Below are 11,538 nucleotides of genomic sequence, written 5' to 3'. Positions count from 1 at the left end.
TCCTGATCTATTTCTTACACCAAATGATCTTAGATGAGACGATGAATTTCAGCTATGCCATTCAGATATCTGTCCTCACTTTTGCTGTGCTCTGCTGTAGATGGTGAGAAGGAGTTGCTCAGGTCTCATGGAACTAATCATGGTCATTTGCTCAGCTTCACTGATAAAGCTCCACTTTGGAGGCCCAGCACCCATCCCCTGCCAGCCAGTTTTTGTAGGGCATCATCTACATTTAGCAAAGGATCGAAAGAATTTCCTTTTTACCTTAGTATTCTCCATGATGGAATTTCATCTGTTTTACCTAGAGGATGTTTTTGTTGGCCTTGTCACTGTGATGATGTAAGAGGTTTACATTGCCTGAGAAGTTTCTGTTCAAAGTGACTGCAGCCCATGGGGACTTAACTTCCCTTGTGTTTCCAAAATAAACTTGCTCTTTGGTCACCTTCAAAGCCATGGAACAGAATCTGCACATTTCCACATCCAGCAGGTTCAACAATTCCCACAATTGCTGGACATGTTGCAATATGAGTCTTGGTGCACAGAAGTACCTGCTGACATTAGTGTGGGATGAACCAAAACTGCAGCCACCCCAGACTCCTGGCAAAGTCTCAGCTGTGCTGAGCTGGACAAGCAGAGAGAATGGGCAACTCCAGAATCCCCAGAGGGACTTGCAGGCATGAAAGAAAATCTGTAAGAGAAGAAAGTTCCTTAAAACCCTGCAGTCTTCTCTTAAGGATTCTTGGATTAGGCTTGGTACTTTTTCAACTATTTGGGCCTTCTTTTAATATTCAGCTTTGGTGCAGATCATCTCATTAGTTTAGAAATGATGTTTTGATTTGAAATCAAGCAGCCCTGAACAGAAAACTTTGGTGTGTTGGCTGACAAAAAGTTCAACATAAGTTGGCAATGTGTGCTCAGAGCCCAGAAAGCCAAATGTGCTTTTGTTGTGCATCAGTGTGCCAAATATATCCTGGGCTGCATCAAAAGCAGCCTGGACAGAAGGTGATGGAGGAGTTCTGTGAGATCCCACCTGAAGTCCTGTGTCCAGCTCGGGGGCCCCCAGTATAAGAAGGACATAGACCTGTTGGAGTGAATCCAGAGGAGGCCATGAAGATGCTCTGAGGGATGGAGCAGCTCTGCTGTGGAAACAGACTGAGAGAGCTGGGGTTTTTCAGTCTGAAGAAGAATCAATCAGGGGAGGCCTTAGAGCTCCTTCCAGTGCCTAAAAGAGCGCTGGAGAAGGACTTTTTACAAGAGCCTCTGGTAATAGACAAGGGGGAAATGGTTTTGAAGTGAAAGAGGGCAGGTTTAGTTTACACATTGGGAAGGAATTATTTTCTGTGAGGGTGGTGAGGCACTGGCACAAATTGCTCATAGAAACTGTGAATGCTTTGTCCCTGGAAGTGTTCAAGGCCAGGCTGGATAGGCTTGGAGAAACCTGGTCTAGTAAAAGGTGTCCTTGCCCACAGCAGGGGTTGGAACCAGATGATCTTCCAGATCCCTTCCAACCCACATGATTCTGTGATTCCATGAAATAAGTCTCTTAACATAAGAATTTATTCTTCCAAGATTCCTAGGATTCTATTTTAAATGCAGTATTTGTCCACATGCATGGAGCACACCATGAAGAACCAGTGTAATCTGTTGACCAAACTACTAACAGCTTCTAGCAGGTGTCTTGCACTTGCTGTGTCTGCTCCAGTTACCCCACACAGCACTGCCCTGTGCACAGGTAAGTCCTTGGTGCTCACCTGAGGAAGAACTCCACAGGTCTGTATGGTGCAACCTGAGAGTGAGCACACTTCTGGTGGGAGACACTTTCTCTTGTCCATCTAACACAAATAGGAACAATGCAAAAATAAGCAATTAATTTTTATACACTTTTAAAATTATTATTAAATTATTATTAAAATTATTTATACACTTTTTAAAATTACAGAAGCAGTGTTTGAGGCATGAGAAATTCAAAGCAAGGTGTTCTGCAGAGCCAAGAGTGTTCAGCTCTGACCCTCTCCTCCCATGGATTAGTGGGATGTTGGAACCAGGAACAGGCATGAAAAACGACTGTCAGGCAGCTGTGAGGAAACATGGACCACCCCCAGCATCCAGCCTGCTTTGAACCCACCTCAGCCCAGTGCTGAGCTGTCAGTGACTTTCTGGTAAGGACAGATGTAATCATGGTCCACCTTCTGATGAAAGTGACCATTCCTGAGAAGAGATGATTGCTACATAAAGGATCAAACCCACAACTGCCAAATTATTTCACCTGTTTTCCTTCTTCCCCATTCATCAAAAGCTGTAACCTATAGTTTCACCACCCAATGCTGAGTGCTAGCTGCAGCTTTTGATGGTGTTTTAATACTGTGTTTTTATGGACAGATTTCTTTTAACAGTGGCTAAATTTCCAAATAGGCCATACAAAAAAAAAATGAAGAGATTATCTTAGCCCCGAGAAAGCAGCTCCAATTCTATAATCTAGTTGCTTGATGCCTTCTCACACAGTAAGTGCCACTGTGAAAGCCTGATAAACTGCTTAAAGTTATCATGCTGTGATTTTATGGGGAGCAATCTTGGATTAGTCTTTTCTTCAGTGATGCAATCATGTTACATAAACTTGTGCTTACATAAACTTCTTCTACATTTCCCCTTTGCATTTTTTCTCTCTCACTACAAAACCCCATAGACTATTTTCTTCTGTCAGACTTTAGCTGGATGAGACATGTGGCAACCACTTCCCCAACTCCACAGAGATGGAAGCAGAGATGTTATAGGAGGTACCCAAGGGGAAAAGGATCTTGCTTCCACACCATATGGATATTTCATGTGATCCTACTTTGTCCCAAACTCCATGACCTTACACTGGTGCTTACACCACTGCAAACCCAGGTGCACTTCTGCAGGCACTACTCCTAAACAACACCAGCATAATATTTGAGGCTTTGGCAGAAGAGAGGGAATGAGGGACAATGCAGCATTTTCAGATTTCTTTATTATCCAAGTTTACTATTATCTAAAAACACCCATGTATTAAAGATCAAGATGGAAACTTGAGCTCAGAAACTTGTAAGAATGCACATTTTCAACCTTATCTGTACTGCAAGAGGCATAGTTAAAAAACACTGCTCAGTATAAAAAAAAGTTAATATTTCTAAGGATCAAATAAATAATTTACAATGCAACAAAAAATTACAGAAATCCTACAGAGATTTGAGACTGCTGTTGATAATTTGCAGTCCCATACAGTAAACATAAAAGCTTCCCATCATCAGAGAGGCATTGCAAAACCACTGTCAAAAACTACATTTTATTACTGGGCTGTTCTGAAGGGCTGATGCTGTCCAAGGTCTTGGAGGAGCAGTCCCTCAGGACTTCCAGAGAACTGGTGATATCCAGGCTTTCAGAAGAAGCGGATCTACACCCCTGTGTGGAACTGATGATATCCAGAGTTTTGGAGGAGCGGGCACTGTAGCCTTTTGCAGTGGCATCTCTGATGAGGATCTCTTGTGCAGGTGTAAACATTAACGGGACGAAGCCCTCGCTGTCCGCTGTGAGAACAATCCAAGAGGAACCTGTGAAGACAAGAACATGGCTGTTGATAAATTTTTGTGTAATCAGGGTATATTTAACGTAAAAACCTAATTTCTTCTAGAATTAAATGCTTCTGTATGTTTACAGCTTTCTAGAAAAGATACAGGTTGTACAATCTCAAAATTAAAGGACACTTGGCAACTATGATGAAGTTTGCCACAAGGAGATGAGACAATAATAAATGCATGCTTCAAATAAGCAGGAGGAATGAAGTTCTGAACAGAATTCAAAAGCATCCACACTTGGTTTTAATTAGGTATTGATAAGCTACTTCACAGTGCTAAAGCTGTGCAGATACTATAAAAACCAGAATTTTAGTAAATTAAATGACAAATTAATGTAATAAAGGCAATTTAGAAACTGCTCTTCTTATGTAATTTCATTATACTTAATTCCAAGAAACACAAGGAAGGAATATTTTACAATGCTGTACAAACCCAAAATCTCTGTATCACTACCTTTTTTCTTTACAATTTGAATCTGAAACCCAGACTTCTACCAAAATATATAAACCAGAAATTTTTTATCATTTTATCCATTAAGCTGATGCAGAAAGAAAATAGAGCTCATGAGGGTTAAGGGAATTCAGAGAAGCATTTCCAGCTGTTTCTAAATTTATATTATGTAACTTTATGTCACAAGTAAGGTCACAAGAAGCTTGTAGCTTGAAAGCACACAACTCTCTAATCTTTTGGCTTAATTTGGACCAAACTTGAAAATCAATACAACTCAGAATTTCAAAATACCATTCCTACTTTGTATCTGTGTATTTCAAAAAAACATATTCCATCAACAGTTCCTTAGAAGAAATAAAACTTGGACAATGGCAAGCCTTAGGCTTTGGGATGGTTGCCCAGTGATCTGCAAGCAGGCAGAGAGCAGATACATGGGGCAAGCAGATGGATTATATAGCACAGGGAGCACAGGAGAGCCTGTGAGAAATCACACCCCAAAGTGTGTTTTCTACCTCTGCCAGAGTGAGACACTCAGAGACATGTACACAGACATGGGATGGGCACAGCATGAACTGATAACAGCAGAGGAGAACACAGCAGGAAGAGAGGCAGTTTTCCTCACAGCAAAACCTGATGTGAAATGCACTGCTGAAGCATACAGAGCTGCTTCTGTGCTACAGGATTTCCTACAGCAAGTCTTGATCTGGAGCTACAGATTCAAATATAGAACACTGTACTCCCAAAACCATCTGTCAACCCTATGCTCCTTATTACTCAGACTTCTCTCCATAGAGCAGCTGAAAACAAGTAAAACACTGGCTGAAAGCAATTTTCCTGTATAACTATTTACTTGACAAGACCATCAATTCAGAGAAGCATTTTTACATTATTAAAAAAATATATTCATCTTTCATTATTTATCCCTTGGGTTTTATCCTGGATAGAATATGCATTTTGCTATTGCTCACTAAGAATGACACACAGAATCACAGAATGGTTTGGGAAGGAAGGGAGGGACCTTAAAGCTCATCCAGTTCCACTCCTCTGCCATGGGCAGAGACACCTTCCACTAGACCAGGCTGCTCCAAGCTTCATCCAACCTGGCCGTGGGACACTTCCAGGGATGGGGCAGCCACAGCTTCTCTGGGAACACGTTTGAAGTGTTTGTACTCTTGGGTAATCTCAACATACCATGCTGCATTTCTACAAGGGAGAGGTTGAATATCTGCTGGACAATGTTTAAGCGGAGTTTACCACCACAGAGAAGAACAGCCCGACTTTCATCTGCATCACTTTTGGAAAGCTGCTTCTGAAAATGCAAGAAACAGTCATTAGCTACTGTGATGTATAGTTAAAATGGCATTAATCACAACAGGATCACAGAAGTGTCTTTGGTGGCATTATTGACAGAAAGTCAAATGCTACACACATTCAGGCCTGTTTGCAAGATGTATCCTTTGAGGTCTCAGCTGTCAAAGTGCTGATGAGTGAGTGACAGCAGCAAGGAACAGTGCTATCCAGCACATGTCACAACAGGGGAGAAAATCATGCATTGCTGCTGAAGAAACCATGAGCCACAATCCTCATCCCCATCCTTCCATCTGTGAGGAGCATTTCCCCAGGGAGCTTGTAAAGCTTCAGGTTTTCTATCCCCACCTTTCCCTGATCCAAAATTTCAGAAGTGAGAACTCCTGGTCATGAATGCTGGTGTGAGGAACAGACTCACAAGTAAGAAGGGCCATCACTGCCCCAGGCCTTAAATCCAAAAAGCATATTCAAAGAATAGTTGGGCACAGCAAGGCATTTTTAAAATTTGTTATTACAGTTATTAAATGTTTACAATGGGAAACACTGAAGAGAGTGAGGGAATATGATCTAGAACTTGATTTCAATGCTACAAAAGTTGGGAATTTTTTGCAATTAATAAAGCTTAAAAGTAAGAGCTAATTGAAAGGAAAATGGCAGCTTAAATTACTTTGAATATTGACTAAGGTTAATTAATCTGAATTCTAGAAATGATGTAGTAGATCTCTGCCAGGTTTTGACAATCAGGTAATTTACCCTTTTTAGCATGAGATTTGCAAGGGCAAATCTTTCAGCCAAACAATGTGTTTTGCATGTGAAATTTCACTTTAAATCCATTTTTAAGCCATGTTAATGGAATTATCTATTGTGTCTCTAAAGGCTTCTTTCCTCCTTGGATGGTGCTCCCAATGCTAATTAGCAAATTCTGTTTCAAAGCCAAAGCAATCTGCTTTTGTTTCAGTCTCCATTATTTTAGTTTTCCTCACAGGAGAGCAGACATTGATATGAATTCCCACACATGGAAATCTTCATTTGTCTAAATTTCTATACAGAAAGCTTTAGATGCTGCCTAGAAAAAGCATTCCCTTCCTAGATCTCTGTAAAGGGCTTTAATTCTGCAGCTGAGCTGCAATTTGTGGGTCCTGCTGGAGTCCCAGCAGCCTCACTGCAGACCTGAGGGGTTTAGTCCAGTGTGAGGCACATTCCTGGCTATGCCATTGCTTTAAAAACAGTGGAAACCTGCAGAGTAAAGGGATTTATAACCATATATAACTACCCACAGGAACAGGATGGAAATCTAATCCTACTGTTACCCGAGCATAACAAAAAACATACAGCCATAAACAGGTTTCACTATTAAGGCTTCCAATATCCAAATTACCTGGCAGGTGATGTTAATAAATGAGGGTTCCTGAGAAGATGGGTACACTGGAATATTTCTCTTCCCAGATTTTAGCAGTTCAGTTAATTCAGAAATATGGTGCTGCAATTCTGTGAAGTTACCAGACAATTTTTCCACATTTTTCAAAAAATAACTTGCCTCCTTCTCACTGAACAGGTTATTCTTGTAAGAATTGGGTATTTTGGAAGCTGCCTCATGCTGCCTTTTTGGGGATGTTGGCTTGTTTGAAGCGTTAGACAGTGCCACGCTCCGATTAACTGGCTCAGCATCCAGAGTCTCGACAGGTGGAGGAAAATTCATGGAAATCTTTTTGTCTTTGAAGTCGCTGATGTTCAACACCAAATTTTGTTCATAAGCAGGACTCTTGATTTCTTCAATGAGTTTCCTTCGGCTTGTAGGGGACTGAAGGGCAGAGCGATCTGGTATCAGGAGCCCACGGCTGAGAGGGTGAACATCTCTAGAGGGATCATGAGTAATGTTGGAAACATTCAAACTGGAGCTCCCATCAGCTGACACAGGCTTTGAAGGACCCATTTCAAGTATCAGTTCTTTAATCATCAATCGGATCATGTATTTGTCTGATCTTGAAGAAGGAAGAAAAGCAGGGTCAGTGAATTTTTGTCTTCCAACCAGTATCAGTAACAATTTATTGGTCAAGAAGCACAAACCCTTTGGCTTCTCACTTTTCTCTAGCTGAATTTGTTGAATATTGGGTAAATTGGATGAAGTCAGTGAATAGACTAAAATAACATTACAAGTATTGGAGGCAACAGATACAGTTTGAGTTTTGGAGTCAAAAGCCATTATATCAGGAACAAGAATGCCTGGGATGCTCACTTTTTTAGTAGAGGTAACCTTTCTTTCAAAAGTCACCAAGATGAGGTGTGAGGAATCTTGGCCACTTCCCGTCAGGTAGTCCTTGGGCCTCAGGTGAAGGAGAGGGCTGGAATCAGCACTCTGCTTGCTAGAAAGTATGTGAGTTAGATCCACAGGAGATGTAACTACAGACAAGGGCTTCTCAGAGTCCAGTGACTTCTTCCCTCCATCCAAGGAATACTCTTCCTCCCCACACAAGCTGGACTGCGAGGGGAAGGACTCAGTTTCAACACTCGATGGAACTTCGAAGGCAACACCAGCATTTAAGCCACAGATCTTGTCCAGAGGGAGCTCGGTGGCCACAGCGACTTGTAAATTCTGCGTCGCTTCCACAGCACAGATGTAGCCTCCCACATCAAAGATCGGGCAAAAGGAGCAAGCGCTGAGTGTTTTCTGAGCATCATCCCAAATGTAAGAATGGAGGGCACTGCCCACCCCCACAACCAAGCGGCTGCCTTCCTTGGTCCAGCAGGCACAGTGGATGAGCCCACTGCCCTTGATGTCCGCGTTAATTCTGGAGTTGTTGAGATGCACAGAGGGTAGGACGGAGGCGTCCCGGGTGGTCAGCACGGCCAAGACCTCCTTGCTGGGATGCCAGACGCAGCCCTGGGGGAGCACGGGGTACGGCTCGCTGATGTCGCAGATCTGCGAAACCAGGAGCTTGTTCCTGTCGGCGCCGTTGAAGCAGAGCTGCCAGATGGTGATGTGCTTTTTGTGCTGCACCGCCAGCAGGGCCGGCGCCTCGGCGGGACACGGGCCCCAGTACAGCCCGTGCACGTGTTCAAACTGACCGACCACGCTGGAGTCCCCGAACTGGGGCTCTCCGCTCTGCAGGAGCAGCGCGGTCAGGATCACCTGCTTGCCGTCCGTCCAGGCCAGCCCGTGCACCGGGTGAATGGCCTGGTGCAAGGCGTTGAGGCCGGTTCGCAGCAGCTTCGCCTTTCCCAGCTCCATGACTTTTAAAGTGGAACATCTACACAGAACAGAATGAGAAGGAAAAATAAATTATTGTAGAGGATAGAGGACAGTACCTGGATGATTATTCACCTTATGACCCTGCCAGTGCTGGACTATTCCTTCCAGTGAAGTCAATATAAACAACGCTTAATTCCCAGCCCAGTAATTGTTTTGTTTGTGATGTTTCCACCATGAAATACAGTTTTAAGATAAAGAATCTTTGCTGTTCCTATAGGCTTACCATCAGATTTTTGCTGCATTTTCATCACAAGACCAGTCCTTTCATTCTAATCAGTAACTTGTTCTCAGAATATTTTCTATTTACTTCAATATCAACAATTCTCAAAATATTGCTGCTCACTCTCAACTTCCTGGAGCACTTGTGGTCAGATGAAGTGATCCCTTACAAGTATAACCAAGCATTAATGTATTATCTACAAATCTGATCCTGTATTAAGCATGTGAGAATGAGGCATGTGGATGGTTATCCCAGAAAGCTGTCTAAAAAAGCAAATGCAGTTTTGAAGAGAGTTAGGTTGAAAGCAGATTTTTCTGAGGAAATGAAAGAGAAAAGAATTTAAAAGAAGGCATACACAAGGCACCAACACTTTGGAAAACTTCAGGATTTTACACTAATTTCTAGTTTTTGAGCGGTGAGCAATCCCTACTCTGTGCACAAAAGCCAGTTCTGAGGAATCAATGGTTTCCTAATTTCAGATCTCCAAACAATCTGGCTCAGATGTAAAGCCATGGCACAGAATGAATTGCAGTTTTAGTAGGGAATATGAACAACAAGAAGAAAGTTTCTTGACAGTAAAAGCTGTAAAGCTACAAGAGTTTATCGCAATGTGCAGAGCCTGGCACCACTCAGTATTTTAATTATTTGTGGATGACCCTAAAATTGCAGAAAGAGGATTGCAAGAATGGATTTCAAATATAAAAACTGTATAGAAAGCTATGTTACTATGACCAAACTAACTTCTTCTCAGCCTAATAACAAGTGCAAAATAATATACCTAGTAAAAAGAAAACCACCAACTTGGATACCTCTCTAGGAATAATTCCCTAGGTAGAGGTATAGCAAAAAGGATGTGGCTTACAATGAATGACAAACTGAATATTTCAGTAATGTGAGATATGCAGCCAAGTAAGAATATTTCATTCTGGAATGGTTTAAGACGGATGGAGATACACAAGAAAGATACTTGCCCCTACTTCCTCATTGCTAACTGCACCTCCACTGAACCTACTTCAGAGTTCAACATGGTGGAAATGCTCAACAAAGCCAAAGGATGAGAGAAACACATGAAGTGGGTTCTCTGCCTGGAGAAGACTGTGAGTGGGAACTAGAGAACACTCCCCAGCCCAGTGACACAACATCCATCCCCTGGTCTCCAGGTATACTCTGGACAGTGCATGATAATAATCAGCTTAGTTTCAACAAAGATTTAGGTCAGCTATTAAGGAAAAATTCTGACTATATGTGATAGCTAAGCATTGAAGCAGGTTACCTTGAAGAGGAGGGGAAGGCATTCCATGAATTTCATAATCAGTAAGAGCCAGTTAAGGAAATGTCTGTCAGGGATAAGTTTAAGTACACTGAATACTGCCTCACAGGAGACCACTCAAACTACTTCGAATACAACTTCTCCACCATCTACCTGGCCTCTCCTCTATAACCAACCTCAGCCCTGCTAAGTAGCCACCAGTTCCTGGAAAATTCACATTGAATGTTCGCTGTGCTCAGAACCCAGAGTGCTGGGAAATACTTACTGATGGCAGGGAGATGCGAGATAATGTGCCTCGCAAGACACTGAAAGATGCTAAAGCCTCCTGGGCCGTCTGGAGAGGTTCCTGTGTCACAACGGGCGTTTTCACTACCCCAGCTGCCCTGGAAAAGCAGAAAGAGCAGGAGACCCACTGGCCAGCGCATCCCTGTACCCAAACCCACACCGCCTCCTGCAGCGCCCGGCCCAGCCGCGGCTCCCCGGGCAGGTGCCGCAGCACAGGCCGGGTGCTCGCCGAACGGCGGTGCCGGTCCCAGCCCCAGGGTCAGGGGAGCCGCTGCCAGGACCCCCCTGCACCGAGCGGCAGCGAGGGGCCGGGCAGCCCGCACCGAGCGGCAGCGAGGGGCCGGGCAGCCCGCACAGAGCGCCCGCCCGCCCGCGCCGCCGCTCCCGCCTCCCGCCGCAGCCGCTCCCGCCGCAGCGCGGCCCCGCTCACCCGCCCTGCCGGCGGCCCGGCCCGGCTGCGCCGAGGCGGTCCCGGGCCCTGCGGCCCCGGCGGCGTTTCGCTGTGGCGGGCACCGCCTTCCCGCAGGGCCTGGCCCGCCTCCCCTGCCCAGCACGGCGCAGCACCGCCCGGCCGCGGGGGGCGCCGGCGCCGCTCCGCCCGCCCGGCCGCTCGGCAGCTCCGTGCTCCCGCAGGCGGGGCCGGCCGGGGCGGGTGCCTCGCGCCGCCGCCGCCGTTCCCCGCAGCGCGCTGAGGGGCCGCGGCGCCGTGGGGCGGCGGGACCTAGTGGGGGTCACAAGTCACAGGGTGTCAAGCTGGGAGGCACCCACGAGAACCACGGAGCCCAGCTCTTGTCCGCAGCACCCCCCAAGAATCACACCGTGTGCCTGAGAACGCTTCCTCGGCTCAGCCCTGGTGCTGGGACCGCTGCGCTGCCGCTGCAGCCACCCTCTGGGTGGAGAGCCCTTTCCTGATACCAGCGGAAACCTCCCCTGACACAACTCCATGCCATTCCCCCGGCTCCTGTCACTGGATGCCAGAGGGATCGGTGTCTGCCCCTCTGCTGCCCCTCAGGATGTTGAAGTCTGCGATGAGATGTCCCCTCAGTCTCCTCCAGGTTGGACAAACCAAGTGACCTCAGCTGCTCCTCATAAGGCTTCCCTTCTATACCCTTGCCACCCTTGTGCCCCTCCTTGGAATGCCCTTTTTATATTGTGGCACTCA

At 45.3% G+C, this 11,538-nt stretch overlaps 1 protein-coding gene across 3 annotated transcripts; it reads right to left on the bottom strand.

Moving 5' to 3' along the window:
* Positions 1-2,971: 2,971 nt before the first annotated feature.
* On the bottom strand, positions 2,972-10,944 carry LOC110470279 (WD repeat and coiled-coil-containing protein). Of its 3 annotated transcripts, none has more exons than XM_021529799.4 (5): positions 10,807-10,944; positions 10,357-10,474; positions 6,730-8,599; positions 5,235-5,352; positions 2,972-3,569 (listed from the first exon to the last, which is right to left on the bottom strand). In XM_021529799.4, exons 3-5 carry the CDS (start codon positions 8,578-8,580, stop codon positions 3,298-3,300), a joined length of 2,241 nt encoding a protein of 746 aa, XP_021385474.3. In that variant the 5' UTR covers positions 8,581-8,599; positions 10,357-10,474; positions 10,807-10,944; the 3' UTR covers positions 2,972-3,297. The 3 variants fall into 3 exon arrangements, with proteins under 3 accessions (XP_021385474.3, XP_085432390.1, XP_021385473.3); XM_085576264.1 differs by lacking the exon at positions 10,807-10,944 and having other exon boundaries at positions 6,730-8,232; positions 8,482-8,599; positions 10,357-10,746; XM_021529798.4 differs by lacking the exon at positions 10,807-10,944 and having other exon boundaries at positions 10,357-10,748.
* Between the last annotated feature and the right edge of the window lie 594 nt (positions 10,945-11,538).

Source organism: Lonchura striata, chromosome 3 (assembly GCF_050655825.1).
Source record: "Lonchura striata isolate lonStrDom1 chromosome 3, ASM5065582v1, whole genome shotgun sequence".
In the NCBI taxonomy this organism is placed as follows: domain Eukaryota; kingdom Metazoa; phylum Chordata; class Aves; order Passeriformes; family Estrildidae; genus Lonchura; species Lonchura striata.
This window is presented reverse-complemented; position numbering and strand designations above follow the sequence as displayed.

Coding starts and splice junctions, on each gene's coding strand:
- LOC110470279 (XM_021529799.4), bottom strand. CDS start 8,580: ATGGAGCTGGGAAAGGCGAAGCTGCTGCGAACCGGCCTCAACGCCTTG. Junction 5,353..6,729: donor TTATTAACATCACCTGCCAG/GTAATTTGGATA, acceptor TTGCATTTTCAG/AAGCAGCTTTCCAAAAGTGA. Junction 3,570..5,234: donor CCTTGTAGAAATGCAGCATG/GTATGTTGAGAT, acceptor TTGTCTTCACAG/GTTCCTCTTGGATTGTTCTC.